We start from the raw sequence: 14,085 nt of genomic DNA, 5'->3' as shown, positions 1-14,085 counted from the left end.
CTTTTAGATTGCCCAATAGCTGAAGTTCTCTGGGCAGTACACAGGTAAATTAAAAAAATAAAGTACTAAATGATAAAAATTATAATGAAAGAGCACATAACTTTTAAAAAGGATAAAAGCAGCAGCAAGGAGTAAAAAGCAATGCAGCACATAATAAAACTAATGTAAAACCAGCAGCAAAAATAAAATAGTGCAAAGTTCTGAAAGCACTCACAGAGTTCTTAGAGGGCTCAGGAGAAGAAAAAGGTCTGCAAAGGGCCAGCCCATTCTGTCACTTCTGCCACCTCATTCTGCTACATGTGCAGGCCAGGCCATAAACTGAGGTAGAAGAAGAAAGAAACCAGCTGACCATCAGAACCACTGAGAGAACTCTATTTGAGCCTTGTTTTCTATAATCCCAGAAATCATCGCTATTTTCTATAACCACCCAGAGAGCTTCAGCTTATTGGGCGGCAGAGAAATGTAATAAATGTTCTATTTTCTATAACTTTTAGAAACATAGAAATATTATAATATTAATATTAAATATTATAGAAATATTTTTTCTATATTTCTATATAAATTTTCTATTTCTATAACTGCCCAGAGAGCTTCAGCCATTGGGTGGCATAGAAATGTAATAAATAAATACATACAAAAATGTTAAGTCTGGATGTATTTAGAACCGGACTGATGTCTAGGTGGCACCAGTGTGTAGAATTAATCCATCAATTTAAATCTCACAGTTACTAGTTAGTTATGGACATTCTCTAACATTACTTGAAGACAAAGTATTTTGAATGAACAATTAACAAAATTCTTTTTTTTATGTTCCTGATTCCTGCAAATTCTCTGAGGTTCCTTGGAGACCATGCTTATTGCATGGGCAAATTACAAACATTATGATACGATTATGCTGATGTATCTGCATTCCCCAGAGTTTCTTGGAGACTATGCCTGTTGCCCACAGAATGTACAAAATACTGCAGAGATATGCATAGGTCTCAGAGACCATTGGAAACTATGCATATTGACTAGAGAATGTCTATATTGCTCAGAGAATATACAAATGCAGTTGAGATATGCACATTTCCCCAAGGCCTGTTGGAGACTGTGCATATTGCCTGGAGAATATACAAAATGCAATCGAGATATGCACGTTCGCTGAAGCCTGTTGAAGATTATGCATAAAGGCCAGAGAATGTGCACCATTCCCTCTTCATAAACAGATGATATGCACACTCTCCTTGAAGCGTGGTGAATGTGCACAAAGTCTGATTGTTACGCACATTAACCTTAACTGTTCAACTCATGTTACCCCCTAACAGATACATAGCACAAAGGCAGGGTGCTGCTTTAGCATGTCCAGGCAGCATAGTGACAATTTTGCAGGCTCTACCTTCTCCAGATCACCTCCACTGGTTTTGAACAGAGCTGAAAAGAGTTTGCTCCTCAAAAATTTTCCTCTGCCACTTTTGACGTTGAATGTTTACCAGATGTTCTCTGAATATCTGAATACTTGCAGAGCATTCACTCTATTCAGGCATTTGCCTGCTCGTGCTTAGGGCTAAACTGTGTAGGGAGATGTGGACACACACATAAGCCACGCTCCAAGTGCCCCCGGCTTCCGTGTAGACTGTCAAGTGTTGGGCATGAAGGTCTGCAGAGGGATCTGTCAGGGCGTCCATCTGAACGTGCTTTCAGAGGTTCCATGATTGGAAACCCTGGCAAGGCAGGGTTCGTGATCACGGAACCTCTCTGCAAGTATTTGCAAATATTAGTGTTGGCCTTCCGAATAGTCTTCAATGGGCACCCTAATTTGGACTGTTGTGTTGTCCTTGCATATGTGCCTTACGATCTTCTTGGTCCTTCTTGTTCTGTGGTGCTGAGCTTAGGCCTAAGTCTCTCTCTCTCTCTCTCTCTCTCTCTCTCTCTCTCTCTCTCTCTCTCTCCCCCTGCCTCCCCCACCCCCCATCCCTGGCTCCTATTGCCCCACCATGCCAACTCTGTTCACCATCCCAGTCTCCAGCCCCTTCATGTTATACAACGAGAATAAGAAGGTTTGTGTGGCTATGCAAAAGCCCAACTCTCTCACAAAAGCTTCCTGTGACCCTGGTGCCCGAACGCAGCGTTTCCAGTGGCTCTCCAGAGGCCTCCTCCGTCACGTGGCCTCACAGCTCTGCGTGGCAGCTGACAAGCCAAGGAGCAAAACATTTATCCTTCTGAAGCCCTGCGACGCACAGAGCCCACTCCAACACTGGGAATGTGGCAAGGACAATCTCCTGGCCCTCAAGGGCAAGAACCTGTATTTCAACTATGGCAACTATGGTCATCTGGTGCTACTGTTCAGTGGTGATGGGCTTTGGAGTCGCTGGCTCATCTACGGGACCCAGAACAGCATCTGTAGCAGTGAGTCCCAGCAGCATATGGAGGTTTCATTTACTTGTCATATACTGGGACTGGAATGTGGTCTCAGACTTTCCAGAATAGAGGCCATGTGGACTTCCTAGGGGATACGCATCAAAACGAATGAAGGCTTTTAGGGATGACAGTTGTGATGCTGGAAAGCAATTCAGACCTTGGGCAGACCTATGTCTGCCCAACTTGTCCTGTTGCATGATCACTTCACTTCTTTCCAGAGTAAAGGAAAGCCTAGAGGCTCATATGCTCATTGCAAGCCCCACACCTTCAAGGATTCTCTAGGTGTGCATATTTGGGTTCCTAGTTTTCCAGGGCACAAACTACCGATATGGAGCATTGCTGGGCTTTTGTCCAGCTCCCTTTCATTTCAGTGGGTCATTCACTAAGGACAGGGAATCATGCAGCTTATGTGAAAAAGCCCCCCCCCCCCACTGCATGCCTACACCAAAGGGTAAGGCAATAAGCACATGGTTTTATCCACCCCACCCTTCCCAGTTGTGAAACAGAGCAGCCTTGTGAGAGTGGGTGAGACCAGGATTCTCACTACACTGTGGGAAATCTTGTTTTGGTTTTTTGTTTTGGCTTAGCCAGCTCATCACATAGCAAAGCCAAGTCCCAAGTCCTTAAGCTAGTAGGAGGTATAAAGGAGAGAGTTTAGGCTTGGTGCCCTCCAGGCTAGGAAGATGTTCGGCAGATGCCTAAGCCTACAACTTTTAAAGCAACAGGCACCGCCTCTGGAGCAGAAGGTCCAAACTCTAACTGAAGCTCTGGGGCTTATGTTGTGGCCCAATTCTTTGTAAGCAATTGCTGTGGGTATGCAATGGTGTGTGTGTTCTGCATGGTGGCAGAGGCATGCCATTCCCAGCTGTATCTGGAATTCCAGGGAATCAGGACAGTTTATCATTACCAGAGTTTGCACACTGCTTTGCCTGCTGCTTGCAGAAAATACATAAACGTTAAGCCTGAATCAGTGCTAAGGAGGTGACTTGCTTCTCTCTCCTCACTGCAGCTGGCCCCCCCTTTGCCAGGGACTGGACCTTCTTCCAGGACAGCTACTACTTCCTCTCACACTCTACGGGAACCTGGGATGTGGCCAACCAATCATGCACCTCCATAGGGTCCCACCTGGTGATGATCAACAGTGCAAAGGAGAAGGTTGGTGAAGCCAGAGTAGCTGGGGCCACCAAATCTTGGCCCTGTCCCCAAATACACTTCCGGCCCTCAGGTTACTATCTGGAGAATAAAGCAGCCCCTGAGAATATGGACACTGGCTATTGCTGGTTTTTAAAAGCAAGGAATTCTGGGTTGTTTCAGAGCATCATGGCTGTGGGGCTGCCCAGACAGGAGACAGGGGCAGAACTCGGAGCCCCAGTCAGTAGAGTGAGCAAGAGGGCCCCCAACTCTTGCTGGGTTGGCTGGTCACATCTTGAAGGAATACACACTGCCATCTCAAGAGGGTCCCTGTGAGACCATTACATCCAGAGTCTACAGTTGCCCTACTGCACTACTGCGTCCTGGATCGCTCATGTATTTCTGTAGGGAGCTGGGGTTCATGACCCCGCTATAATTTTGCATGGCCCCAGGATGAGCGAGATGTGAGTCCAAAGTCCAAAGAAACGGAAGTCCAGGGGTTGTGTTATTCCAAGATACTTGACTGCCGTAAATGAGTCCTTTTGTCTGGCCTGGAAGGTTTCTGTTTGTTAGACGTGGAGAACAAGTTTAAGGTAAGACAATAATAGGAATGAAGTATTTTCAGTAGGAAGTTCAGCTATTTTTGAAAGCTAGTCACATAATACAGCTTCTTCCCACATCACAACTCTGGTGGTAGAAAGAGCAAAAAGGAGGCGTTGTGAGGGTGGGTTGGGGAACACACACACAACAGGGGAAGAAGTACACCAACTCTGGAGTGAGTACAGCTGATTTCACATTCAAAATGGCATGGTGGTGGTGGGAGGCCATAAAAGACCAAAGATAAAGGGGAAACACCACCCTGCCAGCACCTTCCGTCCTACCAGCGTGAGCCCTTCAAGGCCTAGGATAGGGCCACCATGGATTCTCTCTCCCTACTTCCCTGGGATTGCTCTGCCCTGCCCATTGTTAAGAAAACCACCAGTCTTTAAGGTACCATTGGATTCTTTGTTGTGTTTTACAGCATCAAACAGTGGCTACTTTACTGATATGCAGCAGTATTCGCCAGCTGGCATGCAATCATTTTTAATATCTTGCATTCATTAGTTGATAGATGGCATGCAGTTGTATTTGATGCCTGCTAAAATAAAAACAGTCAAGACATAACAAAAATCTGAAGTGTTCACATTTAAATTTTTGAGAGGGAAAAAAGGTCATTTTTAGAATCCAAAAGGTGACATTTACAGTATTGAAGATTTGTAAGTATTAATTTCCGTTCTTCTATTATGGGCAGTTCTCTTCACCCAGGGGTGGGCAGCCTGCACCCCTGTAGAGGTCGTTAGTCTCTCGCTCCTCCAACAATCCCTGGAGGAATACTGGTTGCCCATCCCTGTCTTCCTAACCCTTCTAACAATGCAACCTTATACATGCCTACTCAGAAGTAAGTGCCATGGAGATCAATGGGACTTACTCTCACATAATTGTGCCTAGGATTGCAGCACCATTTGATTGCAGGTGTATCAAAGAGTTGCTTTACTCTTTGATATACCGTCCCATCAGTTTGCCTTTTCCTTAATCTACTTCAAGCACTGGGTGAAGCAGTCTACAAAGGGCACTGCTACATGAGACTTTTATGCCACACCTTCACTGGTGCTTCTGCTTCCAGATTCTTTACAGGATTAAGGTCTGCTCCTTCACATGTGCTTTTTTCGGGGGTGGGGTGTCTTTGCCTTTCTATATACAGCCACTAGATGGCGATGTGGCATAGCATAATTGCACAATTACATGCTATAAATATAACGCCATTTAGAAAAATACTGCACTTTCCTCGATCTACAAAAGACGCAATAATGGTCAGAAAGCATGGGAGAGGCCCTGGAGGGGGAGGACATCACGTAAAGGACCCGCAAACTACTGTGAGTGAACAATTACAGTCGCACAATAAAAGCCTCATGTAGAAAGGCTCAACACTTCATGCCATGACAAACCCAGCTAGTCACTGAAGTGCCTTTGCCTTTTTTGCCGAAACTGACTAAAATAGCTGCTCTTTTGGAATTTATTCTATCTGTATCAGGACCACATTGCAACCATCACGAAAACTCCCTGTTGGATTGGCCTTATTGACCAGGTGCTTGAAGGTGACTGGACATGGGTGGATGGAACACACTTGGGACCCGACAACAGGTATGTCATGACTTTATGTTCTTCTCTGTGGTCTCTGTGCATCACAGATACGGGCTCTGTGCCTGTGCAGAGCCCCATTCAGGAAGCTTCTGTAGCCAAGGAATTTTTTGGCGGGAACCCTCTCCCGCCATCCCAGTGCACATGCCTCAAGCGGGTGCCCACCTATTCCCTCAGTTCTCTTTCGACTGCCGGTGTGGCAGCCTCCTAGGGTATCTTCTCTCTCGTTTGCTTCTTCCCGAGGGAAGGAATAGAACACGCCAAGGTTTCGTTTTTCCCTCTTACAATTTCTTTCTATCTTCTCGTATTTCTATCTGTACTTCTATTGTATTTTTACCTGGTTGAAACCATCCTCTTTCATCAGTCAGAGCTAGAGCTGACTGCTCCTTTGGCACTTCTGCAATAGAACACGGAACCCACCTCTGGTAAGTCAGCTTGCCACTCTCCCAGATGCGTGATGCACCGAGACCACGAAGAAGAAAGCTAGGACGCCTGCCTGAAACTGTACTTCTCTGAGTGGTCATCCATGCATTCACGCAACCCACCTGCCATCCCCACTTCATTGCCTACTTTGATACGGAGGTTTCCTTTGGTTCGGAGGCTGCGTTTGGTCATGTCAAGGAACTGAGGCAATAGGCGGGAACCAGCTTGGGACATGCGCCCTGCGATGGTGGGGGAAGATCCCATCAAACATTCCTCAGCTAGAGAAGGTTCCCAAACAGGACTCTGCGCAGGCGTACAGCCCATATGTGTGAATGTACGGATGGCCAAGTTACAGGTAAGCAACCTGTCTTTTTAAAGTCCAGGTTGCTAGTATTTGGTTGATGATAGCAGAAGCTGGGCTCAGGTCCTGACTCTCAGCGCTGTCTCTGTAGCCAACCTGGGTCCCCTTAGCTCTGGCAGCCTGATGCCATGTCCACCATCCCAGTTATTGCTTCTGTGAACATGTTTTTCGTTGTGTGCAGCATAAGCTTATGCGTGTTTACTCTGAAGCAGGTCCTCCTGTATTCAATTGGGCTCACTCCCCAGGAAGCATGCAGAGGATCGTAGCCTTGTTTTCTGTATGCATTTGCTAACTCACTTGTATCCCACACTCTTCCTGCAGGATGCTCAGAGCAGTGTTTTTCTTGTGGAGTAGGTTAGCCTGAGATAGAATTACTTGCCCAACAGGCTGGCACAGGGCTGAAGCAGGCATGACTTTAAATCCGAATCCAGCAACCACATCTTGCTTCCACCTCTACTGTAGAGTAGATGCAGGGCCCCCAGTCTGACTGGGATGCAAGCGTGGGGGGTAGTGGGGCTTCTGTGATCCAAGTCAGGTCCCCTCCACCTACGCTAGAGTAAAAAAGGAGAGGGGAAGACATAGCTGCTAGATGCAGATTTAAAGTAAGGTCTGTTTTGGCCCCTAGTGAGCTTCACAGCTGAGTGGGGATTTGAACCCGTGTTCTTCATGTCCGAGCTTCAAACGCTAGTGTCACTGCAATGCACTGGACCTATTTGGCATGATGTTTTGGTGTTGCTGGTGCTGGTCTGGAACCAACCCAGAATTTGCTGCCACAAAATGTGAGGCTGCCAGTAGTTTAGATGGCTTTAAAGGGGGGGTAAGAAAAGTCCATGGTGGATACGGCTATCAATGGCTACTAGTCCTGATGGCTGTATGCTACTTCTCCAGGACCAGAGGCAGCAGTAGCCCTCTCAGTGTCAGTGGCTGGCTGGGGAACTATGGGAGGAGAGAAGCCCTTGCACCCACGCCCTGCCTGTGGGCTTCCCAGGGGCATCTGGTTGGCCACTGTGGGAAACAGGAAGCTGGACTAGCGAGGCCTTTGCACAGATCCAGCAGGGCTCTTCTCAGTTCTCATCTGTGGTTAAAAGGATCTCAGGTAGCAGGTGATTCTGCCTGAGGCTGCTGCCAGTCAAAGTAGAAAGTCCTGGGCTAGATAGACCAGTGGTCTTGATAAGAGGCAGGTTCACATGGGTTCAATAATATCTTTGAAAGTAATATATTTTCCTCACCTTTCCTTTTGAGCATTTTCTAAGAAAAAAAATGATGCAGAAAGAAAAGATCTTCTGCTGTAAGCTAAGGTCCTGTCCTTTAATTCAGGGTTTTGGCCCTTGGTTTTCTAGCTATTGGCATGGAAAGGAGCCCAACGGTGGAAAGGTTGAGAATTGTGCCCTGGTGAGAAACAATCTGTGGTATGACTACCCCTGCAAAGACAGTTACCACTGGATCTGCGAGAGGAAGCGTTAGTCCAAAGGGGTGGAATTTCCAGCTTGGCCATCTGCACTCGGCACCAGCTCACTTTATCACCAGCGCAGAATCTAGAGGCAGAGCACACGTGGATTCCAGCTGACCAGCAGGCTTCTTCCACTCAAACCTGCGTGCGAAGAAAACCGAGTTTGTACGCAAAAGACCTTGTGCAACACTCCATAAAACGAGTGAAGATTTGCTTACTTCACATAAACACAATGTGCTAGCGTTATTCCGCATACAGTTTCTACGATTTGAATGTGCGACAGCTTATTCTTTATTTTATTTTATTGGCAATGTTTTGTGAATTTCTGAATCAAGGAATTTCTGAATTATTGAATTTTATTTCTTTGCACATTAGTGAAACCATTAATCAAAGACATTCACTCTTTAGGGCAGATTCTGTTACTCAAAACCCCTGAAGGAGAGAAGTTATTATTTTGCCAGTCGGAAGGTAGCCTGTCCAACTATGCCAGGGGTGCACAGCCTGTGTCCCCAAGCCTTTACTGGAGCCCCAGTGGGTGCCCTGACCCCACCACTGCCGCTGCATCATGCCCTGCCTGCACTCTCCACTCGGTCCCCCAGAGAGCCTCATATAGATCGCTCTTTCCTTGCTAGCAGCAAGCAACGAGCAAGCTGTATCGTCACTGCTGGCATGTGCGTGAGCACATATGCGTGCCGCCCCTGACCCTTGAGCCAGCGTCACACGGGGCCTTCAGGGATGGAAAGGTTGTGCATCCCTGAAATAAGCCACATTCTTTCTACAGCTGTCACCTGTCTGGACCACATGGTGGGCATGAATATGAAAGGGAGGCAAGTTATTAGGCATCTTACACAGCAGTCCTAACCTGCTTGGACAGCTATCCAAGGGGTGTGTGGATGGAGCGGAGGTGTGTCTCCACTTGCATGGGTGGCCAGCATCTCCCACTGGTGGCCCCAGTTGTGTGTCCATAGAAAGCTCCATGGCTGTAACTGTACTGCTGTAGGTAGGTCCTAAAACATGGCATTGCAGGGGTGGGATAGAGATGGCCTCGGATCTGCTGGATCCAAAATCCCTTTGTTTACTGGAGAGACCCCAGGATTCCTTCCACCTGGAGCTGGCATAATTAATTTTTCCTCCATTGGTAGCAGTGGGGAGGGGGAGGAAATGCGGCAGGGAGAACCATGTGGAACCAAAAAAGCAAACTCCCACCACCCCACCCCACCCCACCCTGAGCCAGCAGGGTTTGGAAGTGGTGGCGGGTCCACTGCTTAGCGCACACATAACCACAACCCAGTTAGGATTGCCCTGTTATTATCAAAGAAATGTGCCACCAGTTGCATGACATGAAGGGTGGCAGCAGAGGTCATGGAAGGACTCTTGTGTAGTGAATTCCTAGCACTGATCGTCTGCAAGGTTGGAAAGCTCTGGTCTTTAAAGATCTGTAAAACATGTTGGGGGCCTGCAAGGTCCCAGCCTGGAAGCAGGCTCCTGCACACGCAGCAGGAGTGGATCCCCCCCCCCCCTGCAGACCGTTGATCTGTTGAACTGGCTGGATGTATCTGCTCAGTCAAGCAGGGATGCTGCAGTAACTGCTGCCCATACCGAGAACTGGTTCAGGACCCGAGGGGCCTTTCTCTAAGCTTTCTGTGCTGGGTTTTACATAGCACAAAAGAGCCAACTAGTGTAGTTTAAAAAGTAGTAACACTGGGATTATAAGCCCAGGTTCATTTTCTGCGATGCTTCTGAATGTATTTATCTCAATTGTCATGTTACTGAGCGTTGGCTCTTGCTTTAAGTGTCCTCATAGCCCCAAGGGAGATTTTCAATCCACGTGCCCTTCCAGAGGCCTAGAAACCATGTTTTCAGATGCTAATGAATGGTTTTGGTGGCAGTACTGGTACTGTGGTCTCTGTATAGCTGTGGGGTTTGCCATTAAGCTGGATTTCGGGGGAAGACACAGCAACATCCCATGTGTGAGCAATCCCTGCTGCATAGCCACTTCAATAATCCTCTAAAATGGACGAGGTAGAGGGAGTGATCGACGAAAGACATTCCCACCATCTGAGCACCTCCTGGGCCAGATGACACCCACCTATTTTTCTATGCCATGAGCAGTTTAGGAGCTGTGCCTTCATGCTTGGCATGCTCTTCCACATCTGGGACTCATATGCAGCGGTTGAAGGCCAGTTCCTCCAAGCATATCTGCAACTTGCCATGTGCTCACTGGGTTGGCCGAAGCTGCCAACCCTCCAGCTATCATGGTCAGACCATTCTTATCATCCCTTGACTGCAGTACCTGCCAGCTGAAAGCCCATCTATGGCACACCATAAGATACAGCAATGAACAGATCACACACCAATACTCACAGTAAGCTAAGTGATGAACGTAACAGGGAAGCTTTACCCTGGCACTAATTTTCACCATCGCTAGTGACTTCAGCAGGCTATGTAAGCAAACATTGTCCAAGGGCTGCACACTCACCCACATATTCCTGATGAACCGTTGACACTGGCCTAGCAAATGGTTCATCTATCATCTTTGCTCCAGAGCTGCGCCATTTCAGTAATTCAGTGCAGAATGGGTATACCATAGGAGCCATGACTAAGGTAGCATGGCCAGTCATGTTCCCAGAGCCAGCTATATGCCTATAGGGAGGACCTTATGTGAATTGTTTGTATGAGGCAAACACTGGAGACAATATCGAGTATATGTGGTCCCTCTGGGAATACAGACATACATACATACAGATTAATTATCTCTGTCTCTCTATCTCCCTTGTTAATTGCTAATTCTGAAATAAAGGTCTTTTAAAATTGTACCATATATTACTAGGCACAGATGTTAATGAAAATAAAGCTTATCAGAAAAAAAATGGGTAAATGGTCTTCAGACAGAGCCACCCAAATATGGTCCCTAAATATGAAGTCAAATAGTATTAAAATGCATCCACACAATGGGATCTAACTCCTTCTGTCAAACTAAGATGTATAAAACTGGTAGCAACAGCTGGTAGGATCACAAAGAACAAATGGACTTTAATCACATGTGATGGCTCTGTCCCAAAGCTCAGGAGTATAGAAAAATGGTAACCCAAACTGTACAGTCTTTTCAACATGGATCTGTTCCAACTGATCCACCCCCTGCCTACTGATGTGGCAAACGCATTGCTGCCAAAACTGTATGAAGTTGTTCTGAATACAACAGCAGAGGAGTGGGGTGAAAGACTGCATCATCTGCCCCACTCACTCTTTTTGTTATACTTGAGGAGACAAGCTGATTCTCGAGCAGATTTGGCTGAAACAACAAGCCTGGTGAGTGGCTGAGACTGCTGTGCCTGACATGACCTCCTTCCCAAATCTGGAGAAAGTGTGTAATCACTGCATTGCACGTGTGCTCCAGGCTGGGCTGTAAAGTCACAACCACCCTGTCTGTTTGGCATGAGCAGTGTGGCCTGCCTCTCCATTAACCAGGGGCGAAAGGGCAAGTCTGACATGAGGGGATTTCGGGGTATGGCAGCCCTTTGTCTCCTTGCAGGAGACATATCAATCAGTTGCACCTATTTCATCCCTTGGCTTCTGCTGGCTCCAGGTGGCTTTGTCTCCTTTAACAGTATATTTGAATGGTTTAGTACATTTGCTACTGCAGTGGGAGTATAAGTGTGAATGGCTGGCTAAAACTTGGGAGCTGTTGTTTTGTTGTTGTTTACTGCATACTGTGTATGAATTCTGTATTCCTAATTGAACTATCTTTTTCCCTTAAACACTGAATTGGACATGTATTTATAGGTTTACTGCAGCATTATAATTGTCCTATTACGTTTCATAGTGTCTGTCATCTCCTCCTGTCCATGCTGATGCGTCAGCTGCAGGCAGGGACACTTCTTTAATGTGGGAGAGTATTCAGAAGTGTCCCCTTCATGGATCACTGCCTTGCTGTGGCGAAGGGGCTTGCGTAACGCAGTGAAGCCATAAGCTATGCCGTGCAGGGCCACCCAAGATGGACAGGTCATGGCGGAGAGTTCTGACAAAATGTGGACCACTGGAGAAGGAAATTGCAACCCACTCCAGTATTCTTGCCAAGAAAACCCCATGGAACGTATCACAAGGCTAAAAGAGATGACGCCGGAAGATGAGCCCCTCAGGTCGGAAGGTGTCCAATATACTACTGGGGAAGAGCAGAGGGTATTTCTAAGTAGTGCCAGAAAGAGTGAAGTGGCTGGGCCAAAGCCGAAAGGACACTCAGCTGTGGATGTGTCTGGTGGTGAAAAGAAAATCTGATGCTGTAAAGAACAATATTGTTTAGGAACCTGGAATGTAAGATCAATGAATCAAGGTAAGCTGGAGGTGGTCAAACATGAGATGGCGAGACTGAACATCAACATCTTGGGAATCAGCAAACTAAAATGGACAAGCATGGGCAAATTTAATTCAGGTGACATTATATCTACTACTGTGGGCAAGAATCCCTTAGAAGAAATGGAGTAGCACTCAGTCAACAAAAGGGTGGGAAAAGCAGTACCGGGGTACAATCTCAAAAACGACAGAATGATCTCAGTATGAATCCAAGGCAAACCATTCAACATCACAGTAATTCAAGTCTATGCCCCTACCACTGAGGCTGAAGAAGCTGAGGTTGATCGGTTCTATGAAGACCTACAACACCTTCTAGAACTAACACCAAAAAAAGATGTCCTTTTCATCATAGGGGATTGGAATGCTAAAGTAGGAAGGCAAGAAATCAGCGGGATAACAGGCAAGCATGGCCTTGGTGTACAAAATGAAGCAGGACAAAGGCTAATAGAGTTTTGCCAAGAGAACACGCTGATCATAGCAAACACTCTTTTCCAACAGCACAAGAGGCGACTCTACACGTGGTCAATATCGAAATCAGATTATGTCCTTTGCAGCCAAAGATGAAGAAGCTCTATACAGTCAGTAAAAACAAGACCTGGAGCTGACTGTGGCTCAGATCGTGAGCTTCTCGTTGCAAAATTTCGGCTTAAATTGAAGAACGTAGGGAAAACCACTAAACCATTCAGGTATGACCTAAATCATATCCCTTATGAATATACAGTGGAGGTGAGGAATAAATTTAAGGGATTAGACCTGACAGACAGAGTGCCTGAGGAACTATGGACGGAGGTCCGTAACATTGTTCAGGAGGCAGCAACTCAATCCATCCCAAAGAAAAAGAAATGCAAGAAAGCAAAGTGGCTGTCTGAGGAGGCTTTACAAGTAGCTGAGGAAAGAAGGGAAGCGAAAAGCAAGGGAGAAAGGGGAAGATATATGCAACTGAATGCAGAGTTCCAGAGAATAGCAAGGAGAGACAAGAAGGCCTTCTTAAATGAACAATGCAAAGAAATCGAGGAAAACAACAGAATGGGAAAGACTAGAGATCTCTTCAAGAAAATCGGAGATCTCAAGGGAACATTTTGTGCAAAGACGGGCATGATAAAGGACAAAGAAGGCAGGGACCTAACAGAAGCAGATGAGATGAAGAAGAGGTGGAAAGAATACACAGAAGAACTATACAGGAAAGATCTTAATGTCCCTGATAGCCATGATAGTGCTGTCACTGAACTTGAGCCGGACATCCTCGAGAGTGAAGTCCAGTGGGCCTTAGGAAGCATTACTAACAACAAAGCTAGCAGAGATGACAGTATTCCAGCTGAGCTATTTAAAATCCTAAAAGATGATGCTGTTAAAGTGCTGCACTCAATATGCCAACAAATTTGGAACACTCAACAGTGGTCACAAGACTGGAAAAGGTCAGTTTACATTCCAATGCCAAAGAAGGGCAATGCCAAAGAGTGTTCAAACTACTGCACAATTTCGCTCATTTCACATGCCAGCAAGGTTATGCTCAAAATCCTACAAGCTAGGCTTCAGCAATATGTGAACCGAGAACTACCAGAAGTACAAGCTGGGTTTCGAAGAGGCAGAGGAACTAGAGATCAAATCGCCAACTTTCGCTAGATCATGGAGAAAGCAAGAGAATTCCAGAAAAACTTCTATTTCTGCTTCATTGACTACGCTAAAGCTTTTGATTGTGTGGATCACAACAAACTCTGGCAAATTCTGAAAGAGATGGGGGTATCAGACCACCTTACCTGTCTCCTGAGAAACCGGTACGAGGGTCAAGAAG

At 46.3% G+C, this 14,085-nt stretch overlaps 1 protein-coding gene across 4 annotated transcripts in view; it reads left to right on the top strand.

Annotated features, from left to right (window-relative positions):
* Positions 1-10,803, top strand: part of LOC146353065 (C-type lectin domain family 4 member D-like) — a 30,299-nt gene extending 19,496 nt beyond the window's left edge. For 2 of the 4 annotated variants that reach the window (XM_084835629.1, XM_084835626.1), the window contains 4 exons: positions 2,002-2,388; positions 3,410-3,555; positions 5,603-5,712; positions 7,834-10,803. In XM_084835629.1, coding sequence (XP_084691755.1) covers positions 2,002-2,388; positions 3,410-3,555; positions 5,603-5,712; positions 7,834-7,957 — 767 coding nt within the window. In that variant the 3' untranslated portion in view covers positions 7,958-10,803. Of the gene's footprint in view, positions 1-2,001; positions 2,389-3,409; positions 3,556-5,602; positions 5,713-7,810 lie in introns of all 4 variants that reach the window. The other 2 variants (XM_084835625.1, XM_084835627.1) reach the window with 2 other exon arrangements.
* The last annotated feature ends 3,282 nt before the right edge of the window (positions 10,804-14,085 follow it).

The sequence above is a fragment of the Heloderma suspectum genome, chromosome 2 (genome assembly GCF_057233095.1).
Source record: "Heloderma suspectum isolate Gila_16-S chromosome 2, 16-S_ref, whole genome shotgun sequence".
Taxonomy (NCBI): Eukaryota; Metazoa; Chordata; class Lepidosauria; order Squamata; family Helodermatidae; genus Heloderma; species Heloderma suspectum.
The sequence above is the reverse complement of the archived record's forward strand: the minus strand, read 5'-3'. Positions and strand labels throughout refer to the sequence as shown.